The sequence below is a fragment of the Chiloscyllium plagiosum genome, chromosome 5 (genome assembly GCF_004010195.1).
Source record: "Chiloscyllium plagiosum isolate BGI_BamShark_2017 chromosome 5, ASM401019v2, whole genome shotgun sequence".
Taxonomy (NCBI): domain Eukaryota; kingdom Metazoa; phylum Chordata; class Chondrichthyes; order Orectolobiformes; family Hemiscylliidae; genus Chiloscyllium; species Chiloscyllium plagiosum.
Window position 1 is genome coordinate 108,539,848 of NC_057714.1, and position 17,682 is coordinate 108,557,529.

A 17,682-nucleotide genomic window follows, 5' to 3' on the forward strand; every position below is an offset into this window, starting at 1 on the left:
TCCGGGACTTCACCCATGTTCAAGAATGCTGCAAAGATATCTGATAAGGCCCTAGCTATTTTCTCTCTCGCTTCCCTCCGTAATCTGGGATAGATCCCATCCGGACCTGGGGATTTGTCCACCTTTTAGAATACCCAACACTTCCTTCCTCCTTATGCTGACTTGACCTAGAGTAATCAAACATCTATCCCTAACCTCAACATCTGCTATGCCTCTTTCCTTGGTGAATACCGATGCAAAGTACTCATTCAGAATCTCACTCATTTTCTCTGACTCTACGCGTAACTTTCCTCCTTTGTCCTTAAGTGGGCCAATCCTTTCACTTGTTACTATCTTGCCCTTTATAAACACATAAAAAGCCTTGGGGTTTCCTTAACCCTGTTTGCTAAAGATATTTCATGATCCTTTTTCGCCCTCTTAAGTCCTCGTTTCAGATAGGTCCTACTTTCCCAATATTCTTCCAAAGCTTCGTCTGTTTTCAATCACCTAAACCTTATGTACGCTTCCTTTTTCCTCTTAGCTAGTCTCTGAACTTCACCTGTTATCCATGGTTCCCTAATCTTGCCGTTTCTATCCCTCATTTTCACAGGGGCATATCTGTCCTGCATTCTAATCAACCACTCTTTAAAAGCCTCTCACATATCAAATGTGGATTTACCTTCAAACTGCTGCTCCCAATCCATACACACCCCCTAGCGGCTGCTGTATTTTGCTATAGTTGCTCTTCCCCCAGTTTAGCACTCTTCCTTTAGGACCGCCCTCATCTTTGTCCATGAGTATTCTTAAACTTACTAAATCATTTAATTCAAATATCAGTAAAAGTTGTGACTTTGTTCAGTTACTGACAGTTGTTTTGAGTTTAGGGCAGGTATTTCAATGACTCTTTCACACTGCTTACAGCTTGTTGGTGCATGTGTCTATCTTCACTTTTCAATCATTAAGTATCATCATCTTTTGTTTTTACTCAACTGGAATTTCTGAAGACAATGAGATATGTAATTAGAAGTACTTTAGTTTGTGAAGAAAGGGTTAAATTTTAAAAAGGCTATGATTAAAAATTATTTTATACTCTGTGGGCCAATGGGCTGAGAAGTGTCAGATGGAGTTTAATTTGGATAAATGCGAGGTGCTGCATTTTGGGAAAGCAAATCTTAGCAGGACTTATACACCTAATGGTAAGGTCCTGGGGAGTGCTGCTGAACAAAGAGACCTTGGAGTGCAGGTTCATAGCTCCTTGAAAGTGGAGTCGCAGGTAGATAGGATAGTGAAGAAGGCGTTTGGTATGCTTTCCTTTATTGGTCAGAGTATTGAGTACAGGAGTTGGGAGGTCATGTTGCAGCTGTACAGTACATTGGTTAGGCCACTGTTGGAATATTGCGTGCAATTCTGGTCTCCCTCCTATCAGAAGGATGTTGTGAAACTTGAAAGTGTTCAGAAAAGATTTACAGGGATGTTGCCAGGGTTGGAGGATTTGAGCTATAGGGAGAGGCTGAACAGGGTGGGGCTGTCTCCCCTGGAGCATCGGAGGCTGAGGGGTGACCTTACAGAGGTCTGTAAAATCATGAGGTGCAGGGATAGGATAAATAGACACAGTTTTTCCCTGGGATGGGTGAGTCCAGAACTAGAGGGCATAGGTTTAGGGTGAGGGGGGAAAGATATAAAAGAGACCTCAGGGGCAACTTTTTCACGCAGTGGGTGGTACGTGTATGGAATGAGCTGCTAGAGGAAGTGGTGGAGGCTGGTACACTTGCAACATTTAAAAGGCATCTGGATGGCTATATGAATAAGAAGAGTTTGGAGGGATATGGGCCAGGCGCTGGCAGGTGGGACTAGATTGGGTTGGGATATCTGGTCGGCGTGGACGATTTGGAACGAAGGGTCTGTTTCCATGCTGTATATCTCTATGATAAATGGAGGAACACTTATCAGATTGGAGAAGACCAAACTATCATTGGCAATGTTTCCTGCAACATCTTGTTTCTGCTGTGCAGACGTCTGAGATCGATTAAGCCAATGTATCAGCTCACCAATCAGCGTGCGTGGAACTTCTCCGATACTGCACAGGTTTGAGGGCATGTTGATCATTGGTCCCTCTTTGAGAAAGGATCATAAGTTCTTTTGCATCCGCTGCAGAGGATGCGTGGAGCCTCAGTTTAATGACATTGCTTAGACTGCAGCACTCACTCCACACTGCACTGGAGTATCAGCCTGGATTTTCTGAAATGGAGCTTCTGACTGAGACAGAATGCTACCCAGTGAGGCACAGCTCACACTTCTTCAGTAACGTGTTAGCTTGCCATCACCTTGAATTTGTTTTGTTCTTTCAGCCTCTTTGATGCAGTGTATTCACTCATAAAGAATAAGATTCACCGGTTGCCAGTCATCGACCCCATAAGTGGAAATGCACTTTATATCCTCACTCATAAACGGATCCTAAAGTTCCTGCAGCTTTTTGTAAGTATTATCTTCTTCAAGTAGGACCAGATGTTGCTATGGGTCTGTGTGCTGTTTCCTTCATTAAATACTTACGCCGGTTGTTTTTCTTCCACTGGTGCTTTAAATAAGGGAAATTAAACTTTACTCACTGCTAGTCACTCACCGCCAAAAGATGTTTGAACCTGGGGAGGAAGTTATTTCCAACAGGCTCAATGTTGTTCAATATTATTCTTTAATGTTTCTAGTTGGCGGCCCAGGTTTGGTAAGTATTAAGAGCAGACTTCAGGTCTTAAGTGTTGGTGTGTTCTTGTGTCTGATCTTCAACAAAAGGCAGTCTGACACTCTGAAAAGGCCCTAATATTTCTGTCTGGCAGAATTTGAGGTCCAATGTGATTGGAACCTGATGCATTATTATTTCCAGGTGATTTTGTTTTTGTGTGTTTTGCAACAAAGTTAGTAACTTTCAAACTCTCTCCACAACAAGCAAAGTAGTAATTTTCAGCTTTTCCCCACATCTGATCAAACACCCGAGTGGACGTTTGACGGGCCATTTCACATAATTTTTCAACAGTTCTTTTGACAAACCTGTTAAGATCAATCTGTTCATCTCGAATTGTAGGCTCTGGCAACTTACTGTTCCACTCTGGTGGATGCTTGCATTGCATTTAATTAAAAATGAAACTGTGTTCAGTTGTGCTAGTTCCCTGATGATGAATCCCCTTTTCTTAGGCTTTGGTGTAATACTCATGACTTCATAAAGTATGCAATGCAGAGTACAGGAGGGCATGCCAGGAGCAGCACCAGACTTAATTATAAATGAAGTGTCAACACTAGACTGCTTGCATGTCAAATAGTGGTAGCAGCAGCAGTAGATGGGGATCAGTGTTCCCACGGGCAATGGATCATATCTAAGTTCCACTGTCTGCCACATCCAGTTATGATAGTGGTGGACAACTAAAACTCACTGGAGGAAGAGCTTCACCAATTTCCACATCCTCAACAATGTGAGACCATTAGTCCAAAAAAACAAAACTGAGCCATTTGCACCTAACTTCAACCAGAGGCACCACTACCTACAAGTTCCCTTGGGCGTTACACAGCATCCTGACTTAGTAATCAGATGCATGTGTTTTTTAAATTCCATCTTTCTCAGGCTGTGTATGTCATAAGCAAGGATCACATTTGTCGTTAAGTACTAGTTACCATTGAGAAGATGTTAGTGCCTACACGATTTAAGCTTCCTGCAGTAAATGTAAGTTTCTGAAATAAGATTGCCATTGATTATATTGAAGAGTATGCAAAAGGCAAACACACAAGTTCAGAAATTGACTTGCTCATCTTTGTTCTAATACGTTGTGTGTGACCTAAAAGAAAGTAAGGATTGTCTCTTTCTGCAGCTTGTATGGGATCCCTATCTGCACTAGTCCAGCTGTGAAAATGCTGAGGGTGGTGTACTTAAGTAACTAGAAACAAATCTATGAATAGGTGTTTGGTAGTAGAGCGTTCGAGTACATTGAATATATGTACAGTTTCTCCACTTATGAGAGGAGAATGCTGAATAGTTGGCAAGTAGACTGCTAGAGGCATTGCCACAAAGGATGCACCAGTTTACAATGACTGACAGTTAAATACCAAGTCTTATTTAAATTTTAAACCAGAAAGGTTGACTGATTGATCAAGGTATTGTCCTCAGAATTAAGGCAACAAAGCAAGACAGTTATTTTGTTGAGATGGAGCAGGTGCAGTCTGTGTACATGTTATTTCTGACTGCAAGGAACCAGGCCCTGTCTCTTATAGTTAGGTAGCTTCCAGTACATGCAAGTGGGTCACACTGCCAGCCCGACTGATGATCCTAAGTTAGTTGTCAGCCTAATACTTTGCACACCCTCAATTATCCAGTTAAATATTGTCCAATTTGTAGTAAATACTTTTCCTTTTGGGATCCAACAGGTCTCTGAGATGCCAAAGCCCGCCTTTATGAAGAAAACACTGGAGGAACTAGGGATAGGAACATACCTTAATATTGCCTTTATTCATCCAAACACTCCAATTATTAAAGCGCTGAGTATATTTGTGGAAAGAAGGGTTTCTGCCTTGCCGGTCGTGGATGAGTCAGGTTTGTACAACTCCTGTGTGTATGACTTATTCAGACATGTAGTGTTGTCAATGATTTAAAAATAAACAAAAGCAGCCTACGTTGCTGTCCATGACTTTGAGCAAGACGATGTACTGAGTTCTGATGAATGATTGCACATAAAAAGTTAATTCATTTTTCTCTTTACAGATACTAGTTTTGTTTTCTGTTGCTCCTTTGTATGATTTTTAAATTTGAAATATATGCTGTTTTTAAGTTATTCATTACCCAATGCTACTTGAACAATACCTTGTTTGGTGTTGTGTGTTATTTGTAAAAGCCACCATTTTGTGCTGCATTGCAAGTAATGCATCCCTGTTGTTCATATTTGCAGCTTTTCAAAAGTAATTCAAAGTTCACTTAGAGTCATAGAGATGTAAAGCACGGAAACAGATCCTTCGGCCCAACTCGTCCATGCCGACCAGATATCCCAACTTAATCTAGCCCCATTTGCCAGCACTTGGCCCATATCCCTCCAAACCCTTCTGATTCATATACCCATCCAGATGACTTTTAAATGTTGCAATTGTACCAGCCTCCACCACTTCCATACACGCACCACCTTCTGCGTGAAAAAGTTGCCCCTTAGGTCTCTTTTATATCTTTCATCTAGCACCCTAAACCTATGCCTTCTAGTTCTGGACTCCCCCACCCCAGAGAAAAGACCTTACCTTGTCTATTTACTCTATCCATGCCCCTCATGATTTTATAAACCTCTGTGAGGTCACCCCTCAGCTTTGGATGCTCCACGGAAAGCAGCCTCTCCCTGTAGCTCAAATCCTCCAACCCTATTAACATCCTTGTAAATCTTTTCTGAACCCTTTCAAGTTTCACAACATCCGTCTGATAGGAGGGAGACCAGAATTGCACGCAATATTGATGAGAAGTGTGTGCATATTGAATGAGGATAAGTTTAGATTTGGCTACAATGCATTCACAGGTGATCAATTTGCCTAATTTCATTAGGATCTCTTTAGGTTCAACCCTCCAGTATTTCAGATAAATGAAAATTGGTCAGACAGGTATAGACAGTCAATGTTAACAATGACCAGTTAGGAATCAAGGCTGACCAGCTCTTACACATGGACAGTTTCCAGCTACTGGATGGTAATCTGGACCAGGACTCCTGATTGATTCTTGCTGAAATACCTGAAACCCCTTTATAGTATCCAAACAAGGACCAGGAATTGAACTCAAGACCTTCTCATACTTACTTGTTTTTATTTCGTGTGATGTGACCATCACACACAAAGTGGCATTATGGCAATCCCCAACTCTGCCTTGAGAATGTGATGGTGCCCTCAGAGTGAGTTCAAGGATTTTGATTCAGTGATGATGTGCCTGCTTGAAGAGGGGCTTGTACATCGTGATATTCCATTGTTGCTTGCTCATTTGGATGGTAGGGATCCCCTGTTTGGGAGATGCTGTCGAAGGTGGGTTGGCAGGCTGAGCACTAGTTCTCCACTAAATGCGGATTTTATTTGCTAAGCTTTTATGGTCAAACTGACTCTCTACGCTGTCTTCAGCAAGAAACACTTGGGACTATATGCTGTGTTGAATCTGACAGAATGCACTTCAGCTTGCAATGTTTGGATTAAACTTCAGAGGTCCTTGCTGTTCCATTATTGCACCGATTCAAATGTATCACCTGTTTCTTGCACCAGAATTAAATATGTTACTTAAGACTGCTCTTTTCTTTCATGAACGTGCTAAGGTAGGCATCCAGGAAAAGATTAACAGATGCCAGTCTAGGCAAAGTTTGAAGATAATTCTGCTTAAGTATATCAGGGGAAATCATAGAATCCCTACAATGTGGAAGCAGGCCATTCAGTCCATCGAGTTTACACCAACACTGTGAAGAGCATCCCAACCAGATGACCCTATCCCTGTAACCCTGCATGGTCTACGGCTAACCCACCTAGCCTGAATATCCCTGGACACTACTGGTAATTTAGCATGGCTAGTCTATCTAACCTGCACATCTTTGGATTATGGGAGGAAACCGGTGTATCCAGAGGAAACCCACACAGGCACAGGGAGAATGTGCAAATTCATCACACAATTACTCGAGACTGGAATTGAACCTAGGTCCCTTGGGATGTGAGGCAGCAGTGCTAACCTCTGATCTACTGTGCTGCCTCGAGATGGTGGTATAATGGTAATCCAGAACCCCAGGTTACTGTTTTGGTTTTAATGGTTGAAATACCACCATGACAGATGGTGAAATTTGCATTCAGTAAAATTCTGGAACCTGACAATTACACAACCACTATTGATTGATTTTTTTTTGAAAAAGAAAAAGTCCATCTGGGCTCTACCTTGTTCACTAATATCCTTCAGGGAAGGAAATCTGCCATCTTTCCTTTGTCTGGCCTACATATTTCTGCAGATTCACAGCAATGTGATTGACTGACTGTAAACTGTCCTCTGGGCAATTAGAGGTGGCAATAAAATCTAATCCTGCAAGCAACACCTGCATCAATTTTATTTAAAAGCTTTCCTTTTGTGTCAGAAAAAAACCTTGTGATGGGCGAAATTTCAATAATTGTTGGTGTTCAATACAACGTCAAAATGAGTTGATCATCAGATTAGCACAAGATTGGCACTTTTTGATCTTCAAAAGTGAATTGATTTTAAGTAGCTGCTGTAGTACAATTTGTGGCATTTGTTCCTAATACTTCATGTTTACAAGCACCTATATCTTTCACCTGACATCAGCTCTCCATCAGCCATTTGTTCTACATATCTACTACAATCTTTTGAAACAGATCAAGGACTCTTACCACTCATAATATGATTACAATAAGATATTTAGCTGATTTATTCAGTTGAATAACCTGATGTGAGTTGTGAAAACTAAGCGATTTAAGAGCGAGCTACAGGTATCTCGACAGTTTTTTTGAAAAAGATGCAAGCATCTCTAAGTAGATCTAATCAGTGCCAGAAATACAAACAGTCAAGGCAATTGATTTCAAGCTTTATTGCCTGTCAAAGGTCGAGCAAAATTATTATCAAGTGGCATTTGCTTGTGTTCAATCGTTATTAAGATAATTTGTTTCAAATGCATAATGTAATTTATTTGAACAACAGAAATATCTTGGTGCTGGGACGATTGGTTCATTGATCCAGTAAAGGGCAGTGGAACTGCATTCTTACAACATAAAATGTTATAGGAGAAAGTGAGGTCTGCAGATGCTGGAGATCAAAGTTGAAACTTTATTGCTGGAACAGCACAGCAGGTCAGGCAGCATCCAGGGAACAGGAGATTCGACGTTTCGGGCACAGGCCCTTCTTCAGGAATGAGCAGAGAGTGTTCAGCAGGAGAAGATAAAAGGTAGGGAGGAGGGACTTGGAGGAGGGGAGTTGGAAATGTGATAGGTGGAAAGAGGTCAAGGTGAGGGTGATAGGTCGGAGTAGGGTGGAGGCGGAGAGGTCAATAAAATGTTATATCCCAGTCAATCATCTGAGTTAATTTATTTTTCTTTTACAGGAAAGGTTGTAGATATTTATTCCAAATTTGATGTTATAGTAAGTACAGTTTTCACTTACAATGCATGAATTTCTTTATCATATGCCTTCTATAACAGCTATAAATTTTGCCGCCATTCTGAATATAATTAGCTCTTTCGTTGTTAACTTTTTTGACACCCGATTTTGTGGATACATTTCTGATGTTTTAAAAGATTGCAGGCTGCATTACCAACCGGATTTGACCAGAACCTAATTTGTTGACGACTAACATTGTGTTGAACTGTTGAATTGTTACTTGCAGTTGATGTCACTCAATTTCTGTTTGGATTTTTAAGCAAATTATGAAAATGAAAACAATTAATTGATTGTACTTAAATCACATGAACTTTCACACATTTTCTCTCAAACCTTAAAGAATTTGAACGTTTCATGTTAAACCAAGTTCATTTTCCTTGCTCAGAATCTTGCTGCTGAGAAGACATACAATAATCTGGATATCACTGTAACCCAGGCACTGCAACACCGCTCGCAGTATTTTGAAGGGGTCGTGAAGTGTCACAGAATGGAAGCACTGGAGACAACAGTGGACAGAATAGTCAAAGCTGAGGTAGGGGCACATTTTAGACTGATCTTTGCCTAGTATGTAAAGAGCATGAAGAAGCCATTTGGCTCAAGAGGTCTGTACTAGTGTTTATGTTCCACAGGAGCTGTCCCCTACCTCTCTTCATGTAACTATATTAACATAAATGAGAAAAAGGAAGAGACTATATGTTTATCCAGCTTTTCCTAAGGTTGTTTATTCAATATGGGCATTATTGGCTAGGTCAGCATGCATTCCCAATGATTTCCATGGAGAAGATGGTGGTGAAGTGCCTCCTTGAACCGTGGCAATTCTTTAGATGTAGGTGCAACAGCAATGTTAGAAAGAGAATTCTACAATTTTGACCTGGTGACAATGAAGGAATGGCAATATACTTCCATGTAAAAATATTGTGTAGCTTGGAGGGGAATTTGCATGTGGTAGTGTTGCGATGCATCTGATGTTCTTGACCCTCTAAGTGGTAGGGCTAGTTAGATTGGAAAGTGCTTTTGAAAGATATGGATAATCTGCTTAAAACATGGGATCAGGATCTGATGTTCTTGACCCTCTAAGTGGTAGGGCTAGTTGGATTGGAAAGTGCTTTTGAAGGAGTCTGGGTGAGTAATGGCAGTGTACCTTGTAGATGGCACATGGCTACCGCAATACATTTGTTGTGAAGGGAGTGAATGCTGGTCATGGTGGATGGGGTGCAGATCAAGAGGCTGCTTTATCCTTTCTGGATGAGCTTCTTGAGAGCTGTTGGAGCTGCACCCATCCAGTTGATTTGAACTTTGTGGATCGTGTACAGGCTTTGAGGAGACAGAATGTGAACTATTGTCCTCAAAACCCTGAGCCTCAAGCCTGTTACTTACGCTCGTATAGGTGACTAATCCAGTTCAGTTTCTGGGTTAGAGTACTGGAAAAGGACAGCAGGTAAGGCAGCATCAGAGGAGCAGGAAAATCGACGTTTCGGGCAAAAGCCCACAACAGGGAATCTAACCATCATCTCTTGACATTCTAAGGCATTGATGTTCTATAAAACCAGCGTCTTTGGGTTTATCATTGACCAGATACTGAACTGGGCAGAGGTGGTTACTGCAGATGCTGGAGATTAGAGTGATGCTGGAAAATCACAGCAGGTCCGGCAGCATCCAAGGAGCAGGAAAATTGACGTTTCGGGACTCCTAATGAAGGACTTTTGCCTGAAACATTGATTTTCCTGCTCCTCGGATAATGCCTGACCTGTGCTCTAGCATCTGCAGAATCCACCTCCGCCCAGTTCAGTTTCTGGCCAATGATAACCCCCAAGATGTTGGAGGGAATTCAAGAGGTGATTGGTAGATTCCCTGTTGTTGAAGATGGTAATGTCCTGGCACTTGTGTAGTGCAAATTTTACTCCTTACGTATTTCAGCCTTGAATGTTATCCAGATCTTGCTGTATGTGGGCACAGTCTGTTTCAGTATCTGAGGACTCATGAATGGTTATGAACATTGTACGGTCATCAATGAATATCCTAACTTCTGACTTTATGATGGAAGGAATGTCTTTGATGAAGCAGCTGAAGATTATTGGGCCTCAAACACTACCCTAAGGAACTCCTGTAGAAATGCCCTGGGGCTGAATTGATTGACCTCCAATAACCAGTATCATCTTCCTCTTTGCTGGATATCATTCCAACCACTGGGGAGTTCTCCCAATTGCTGTTGACTCCAGTTTTGCTAAAGCTCCTTAATGCCATACTTAAGCAAGTATGGCCTCACTACGAAGAACAGTCACTAATTCCACAGCTGGAGTTCAGCTCTCCAGTCTATATTTACATCAAGGCTGTAATGACATCTGGAACTGAGTGGTCCTGGCAGAACCTAACCTGACCATCAGTGAGCAGTTTATTCCTTGATAGCATCCATTCCGTCACTTTATTGATGAGCAAGAGCAGGTTGGTTGATTGGGTGATAGTTGACCAGGTTAGCTGTAGACAGGACATACCTGGACAATTTTCCACGTTGTTTGGTAGATGCCAGTGTCGCAGCTATACAGAAGCAGCTTGGCTGGGGGTAAGGCTGGTTCTGGAGCAAATCTTCAGTACTATTGCTGGAATGTTATTGGGGCTCATAGCCTTTACAAAAGCCAGTGCCCCAGCCAGTTCATAATATTATGTGGAATGAGTTGAACTGACTGAAGATTAAGATCTGTATAGAAGAGGCTCTTCAGCCCATCAAATCTCCACCAACAAAAAAACATCCACGCTGGTCTCAAATTTTTAGCATGTGGCCCATTGCCTTGGAAGTTGTGACATTTAAAATGCTCATCCGTGTACGTACCAAACCTTCCAGACAGCACATTCAGATTGCCACACTCTCTGGGTGGTTTAAAAAAAAATTACTTCAAATCCCCTCTAAACCTCCTGCCCTTCACCTTAAAATTATACGTCCTCATTATTGACTGTTGAACTAAATGGGAGAGCTGCTTTCTATCTGACCTGTCCATGCCCCCCATAACCTTATCCACCTCAATCAGGTCCCTGCCTCAGCTTTCTCTGATCTAACCTGAGCTTATCCAGCCTCCCTTCATAGTCAAGTGCTGTATCCCAAACAACATCTGTGGACAGCATCCCAAAATCCCTTTGTTCCTCTGAAATGGCCAAGATAAATATTTCAGTCTTACCTTCTGCACTCATGTTCTGGGAGTCTCCCCATGTTTGAGGATAGGGATATTTTATGGAGCTTTCACCTCCTATTGCTGTTATTGTCCACCACCATCCCCAACTGGATATGATAGAACTGCAGAGCTTTGATCTAATCCACTGGTTTTGTGCAATCACACAGACTTATCAACTTCTTGCTGCTTCTGCAGTTAGCTGTGTAGTTACTCCTGTGTTGTAGCTTCATCACATTAACACCTCATATTTAGCTGCCTGCTGCTGCTCCTGGCATGCACTGCTCCACTGAACCAGGATTGATTACAGGATTGATAGAATGGTGGCTATGCTAGGCCATGAAGTTGTCCATTATTTTTGATTATCATTCTGCTATTGATGTCCCACAGCACCAGAGCCCAGTTTTGAGTTGCTATTCTGTTTAACAACATTCCCATCTATCACTTTAATGGTGTCACAATATTGTGGAGGGCATCCTCTGTGTAAAGACATGACTTTGTCTCCAGCATGAAGGTGTGTCCGTCACTCCTACCATTACTGTCACTGCATTTTCAGCAGCCAGATTGTTTCCTCCTTCCCTCCCTGCCACAGAGTCCTCAAAAGACTGTCTATTAGGACTTGGTCAATTCTGAGCCACTCTTAATGATGGACATTTATGTCCCTCACCTTGAGTACATTCTGCTCCTTTGCCACACTGTGCTTGCTCCAAGTAGTGTTCAACATAAAGGAGTACTGATTCATCAGCTGAGTAGGTGGTAGTCAACAGGAGGTTTCTTGATGTCATGGAATTTCATGGTTTCCAGAGATTTATAGAGTTGATGCTCAGGACAACTTCTTTCTGACTGTACAGCACTGTACTGTCATGTGCTGCTGGAGTGACATACCCAAGGACGATGATGGTAGTATCTGGGACGTTGTAAAGTATGATTCTGTAAATATGACTGTCAGGTTGTCACTTCAGGAGTCTGTGTGACAGTCCTCCCAGTTTTGGCACGAACCGTGGTATTGGGAAGGAGTAAGGTTACTTAGGCTGTGTTTGCTGTTGTCATTTCTCATGCTTGCTTTGATGGTCCGTGGTGGTCCATTCAATTTCATTCCTTTGTTTAGACTTTGTAGTAGTTTGTTAGAATTGAGTGCCTTGCTAGGCCATTTCAGAAGACACTTGAGGACATTGCTCTGTCTGGAGTTGCATAAAGGCCAGATTGGATAGTTTGGCAGATTTCCTTCCCAAAGGAACACTAGTGAACCAGAAAGGTTTTTATGTCAATCAGTAATGATTACATGGTCACCAATGGCTAGCATTTTAATTCCAGATTCTATTAAATACAGATTTCACCATCTGCCTTGGCAAGATTTGATTCTGCAGAACACTAGAGTCATAGAGATGTACAGCATGGAAACAGACCCTTCGGTCCAACCCGTCCAGGCCGACCACATATCCCAACCCAATCTAGTTCCACCTGCCAGCACCCACACCATATCCTTCCAAACCCTCCTTATTTATATACCCATCCAAATGCCTCTTAAATGTTGCAATTGTACCAGACTCCACCACATCCTTTGGCAGCTCATTCCATACACGTACCACCCTCTGCGTGAAAAGTTGCCCCTTAGGTCTCTTTTATATCTTTCCCCTCTCACCCTAAACCTATGCCCACTAGTTCTGGACTCCCTGACCAGAGACCAGAATTGCACGCAATATTCCAACAGTGGCCTAACCAATGTCCTGTGCAGCCGCAACATGTCCTCCCAACTCCTGTACTCAATACTCTGACCAATAAAGGAAAGCATACCAAACACCGCCTTCACTCTCCTATCTACCTGCGACTCCACTTTCAAGGAGCTATGAACCTGCATATGGGATTCTGGGTTACTAGTCCAGTGACCTTCCCCCTGTGTCACCACCTCAATAATCCTGATGCCAATTGCATCAACTATTCTGTGTCCCCTTCATATCTCTACAATCTCATCCAGTTCTAAGATATCTGTGCCCCTCTAATTCCAGCCTCTTGATCATGTCTGATTTTAATTGCTGTTCATCTAATAGCTAGGCCTTCAGTTGCCTAGGCCCTAAGCTCTGGAATTGCCTCCTTAAACTTCCTACCCCTCCACCACTTTTTGAGATAATCTTTAAAACTGATCATATTGTCTAAGCTTTTGGTCATCTGACCTAATGTTTCTTCGTGATTCGGTTTCATAATTTATATTCCTGATGTAAGATGTCCCAAGGCATTTTATGTTAAAGGCATTGTATATAAATTTAATTTGTTTTTGTGGTAGCCAGTTCTATATTTTTATTCTGGATGAAGCAGTTTCTCCTTTGTTCCCCATTAGATTTCTGAGTGATGCCTGACCCCAAGTTTTGGTTTTAGCACCTAGTATGGTTGCCTGTGTACATGGAAACCTCTTTCAATTTCCACTCAATCAAACTCTTTCTCAATCGCAGCACCTCTGTAAGGTCACCCAATAGCCTTTGTTTCACAAACGAGCCCCAGTCTATTCATGATTTTTCATTATAGACTTAACTTCTCCATTCTAGAAAAGGTTTTAGCATCTGCTGCAATGCTTCCATATCCTGTTTCTAATATGGAGACAAGAACTCTAGGACATAGTGCTTCAACTCTGGTATAACCAAGGTCAAAAATGTGCCCAAGTCTTTCCAGGTCTTTAGAGTTCATGGTAAACATTTTGGTTGTGCATTTCCTCATATCAGCTTCATTTTTTTGTTCCTCTAACTATTCTAAATTTGATCTGATTGTGATTTTAGTTGCTAACAAAATAGTTCAAAATCTTAGACATTGCCACGCAAGTTTTTGCAAAGCAAATATTTTTCTTGTGCTTTACACCTGAGTGGTAAATAACTTTGTTAACATACCAATTAAGATATTATTTCCCTTCTATCTCACTGCAGTGGCTGTAGGTTTTAAGTGCCAGACTGGCTGATGTTTAAATTTGATAGCTGTACAGATGTCTGACTTGTCTTCTGCATAAACCAGATAACTATCTGCAGTGTGTTTCATAACCAAATAAGGGCTACATGCACGAAGGAAGAAATTAATTGTTAACAGCCAAGATGTGTCAGTAATAGTCGGGTATTTGTGAGAGTTGCTAGATGTTGCGTTTATTTCTTTTAAATGTCCTCAACTCTAAACATTTGGAGTCCATTAAATTCTTCTGATTCTCTTGTGCTTGACTTGGTGAATTAGAATAAGAATTATTTTGATCATTTCATGGAAAATATGAAATGTTGTAAGACTTTTTGACTTGATTTTTAATTTGAATTTGAGCTTCTCCTGAAGACCCAGTGTTTGTTGTTGCCATGGGAAGTCTTGGCTGTTGCTTCATCGTTGCAGTTGCTTGGATTTGGGTTTTAACATGTGATTTTCTTTTGTCTTTTAGGTTCATCGGCTCGTAGTAGTTGATGAAAAGGAAAGTATTGTGGGAATCGTGTCATTGTCCGACATTCTGCAGGCTCTTGTTCTCACCCCAGCAGGTATAGATGCACAATATTCCTAACCTCCTGGACTCTGACCTCTGACCCCTTCCTCTAGGCACTCAGGTAGGGTACACCAGGGCATGTACCCGCTCAGCTTGATGAAGAGCATTGGCTGCTGGAATCCCCTTTGCTATCTGCTGATTTGTCTAAACAGCTTTTGGCATGGTCAGTATGGCTGAATATGCAGGTGCTTTTGAGGCTGTACAATTTTATTTTGCCGACAGTATACTGAGAATTTTGAATGGGTAACTGAAACAAGTGTGTTCAGTAACGGTGCTTGCTGTGCTTCAGAATGGGCAATGCCCCCCCAGGCCATGAGTTCCAAAGTTGTATTTGGGTATATGGTCTCTGATCACAGACAGCATGGAATTCTACTGCATTTATTATCATGTTAGTGATTCAAAAAAACTTACATTTTTCTATCATTCGCTCAAGTATTTACTTAAGGCAGGTAGTTACAGAGTATTTGGGCGCTGTTTGCCAGAGCCAAAGGATCAGAAACGAGTAAAAGCACAGTCAGACATTTTTAAAGGCAGGGGGTTGGTAATAGGGTGAAGTTAGTGAAAGAGGGAGCTCCAGCAGATGGGAATAAGGTCGTGAGAAATGGACCTTTGGCAGAGGTTAGAACAGAAACCTGAATGGAGTCTGGAAATGATGATCCCATCAGAGAACTTGAAGGTGAAGACCAGAAACTTATTGATTTAGATCCTATCTACCTTCCCTTGGATAAAAAAAGAGAACCGGAAATGACATCACCCACCTTAAGAAACCAACACCTATAAATAGAGAGGCTGGGCATACCACCAGCGCTTCACCGGTAACTCTCACTGTTGTTACCTAGTCATGGTGACAAAATGTCTGAAAACAAATCTTCCAGCTCAGCGAGCTAACTTACATACTTATCATCATCCTGAGCTACAAATCTTCTCAAAAATCATGAACAAGACACTTGTTTTACTAGGGTTCAGGAGGCTGATGGAGTTTGATGGGGACAGGCAGGTGTGGGTATAAGTAAAAAGATCACCCTGTCATTCTTGAATGGATGAAGCAAACAGACTGTCAGAAACAAATTATCAAATAGGATTTCAATTTTGGGATATTTGGCACAAAGCTTGTGTGTTATGGTGATAAAAAGACATGATCCCAGTCCAGGATGTGTGAGATATAGTAAACTCAGGGTTCAGAAGGCACAGTGGAGCTCTGGAGACGTGCTGCAGTTTGTAGGAGCTAAAAAGTGACTAGAGTGAAGCAAATTCCAATTCTATGTTGATATTCAGTAAAAACATAAGGAAGCTGCTGATTTGGGCACATTTATCATCCACATATTTTGAATCTGACGAATATATCATTGCTATGGCCATGAATTTCCTTACTAATTTAAAAGTACTTTGTCTAACAAACACATTTCACTGGCACTAAATGTGATGAGATAATCGCTTGCATGGAATCAGGATGGAAGCACAAGTACACTGCATGTGTCTAAATAGAGGGGCAATTCCGATTTAATACTACAATTCACGCTGACGAAAAGCATGACCAGTAAAAGCTGTTTGCACCCAAATGCCTTATTTGTGTTTAGATTGCAGCCTTGCCTCCCCTTTGTGAATCCCTCAATGACTTTAGTTTCCTTTCAATGAAAATCAGAGAGAGGGAACTCAAGACTGTGATATTTTCTTTTGCTCTTTCTGATATCAGTGAGTAAGACTGCCCTCTGTTGTATTATCAGTACAAGCATTTTGTCATTAATCAAATACAAGTATAACCCTTGAGCAATTTTTTGAAAGTCTAGCTTCAGTTCAGCAGTCTGTGACTGCAGTGTGGAAAACCCAGTTTATGGAGGTGGGGATTCCCAATTTATGAACATCTGACATACGAATGATAATGCTTACAAACGCTATCCCATACAGAGGTATAATTTTAAAAACCTAACATAAGAACATTTCCTGCACTTATGAACAGCTGCTTTATATTATCCTGCAGACAAATCAACTTGCAAACAGACTCCAGAAAGGAACCCATTCACAACCCATAGCCTGGCTTGCACTGTTAGTGTTTGAACACTGGTGTCTGTAGACATATGGTCAAGAGCATTGAGGTGACAGGACAGCAGATTTTTATTCTTGTCGATATCAAAATTTGAAAGATAGAATGTGTTTCAGTAAATGCCACTTAAAGGTGAGAGAAAAAAAACTGCAGAAGCTCGAGTCCAAAGAGACAGGCAGGAGGCTGGAGGAACACAGCAAGCCAGGCAGCATCAGGAGGGACAGGCAGGAGACTGGAGGAACACAGCAAGCCAGGCAGCATCAGGAGGGACAGGCTGGAGGCTGGAGGAACACAGCGGGACAGGCAGGAGGATGGAAGAACACAGCAAGCCAGACACCATCAGGAGGGACAGGCAGGAGGCTGGAGGAACACAGCAAGCCAGGCAGCATCAGGAGGTGGAGAAGTCAACATTCTGGGTGTAACCGTTCTTTAGGACTGGAGGTGGATGGCGGTGGCAGGGTGGTGAGGTGGGGATAGGTGAAGACAAGTAGAGTGTACGACCTGGTTGGTCAATGGGAAGAATGAATCTGGTTGGTGGCTGAGAGGAGTTGAAGGGAGGGGGAGGGGCTGGGTAGGGAGTTGGGGAATGAGAAGGGAGGTAATTTGAAATTGAAGAACTCAATGTTGAGTTCTCTGGGCTGTATGCTACCCAGGCGGAATATGAGGTGTTGTTCCTCCAATTTGCGCTGTGGCTCATTGAGACAAAGGAGGAGGCCTAGGGTGGTCATGTTGGAAAGGGAGTAGGAAGGGGAATTGAAATGGGCGGTGAATAGGAGGTCCGGTCAGCCCCTGTGGGTCCAGCTGAGACACTCGGCAAACCGTGCCCTGAGTTTACATTTGGTCTCCCTGATGTAGAGAAGACCAC

The 17,682-nt window shown here is 42.0% G+C and overlaps 1 protein-coding gene across 6 annotated transcripts in view; it reads left to right on the forward strand.

Annotated features, from left to right (window-relative positions):
* LOC122550126 (5'-AMP-activated protein kinase subunit gamma-2-like) overlaps positions 1-17,682 on the forward strand; it is a 461,224-nt gene that overhangs the window by 436,663 nt on the left and 6,879 nt on the right. For 5 of the 6 annotated variants that reach the window (XM_043690750.1, XM_043690748.1, XM_043690754.1 and 2 more), the window contains 5 exons: positions 2,328-2,454; positions 4,387-4,552; positions 8,061-8,098; positions 8,502-8,648; positions 14,678-14,771. In XM_043690750.1, coding sequence (XP_043546685.1) covers positions 2,328-2,454; positions 4,387-4,552; positions 8,061-8,098; positions 8,502-8,648; positions 14,678-14,771 — 572 coding nt within the window. Of the gene's footprint in view, positions 1-2,327; positions 2,455-4,386; positions 4,553-8,060; positions 8,099-8,501; positions 8,649-14,677; positions 14,838-17,682 lie in introns of all 6 variants that reach the window. The other variant, XM_043690749.1, reaches the window with a different exon arrangement.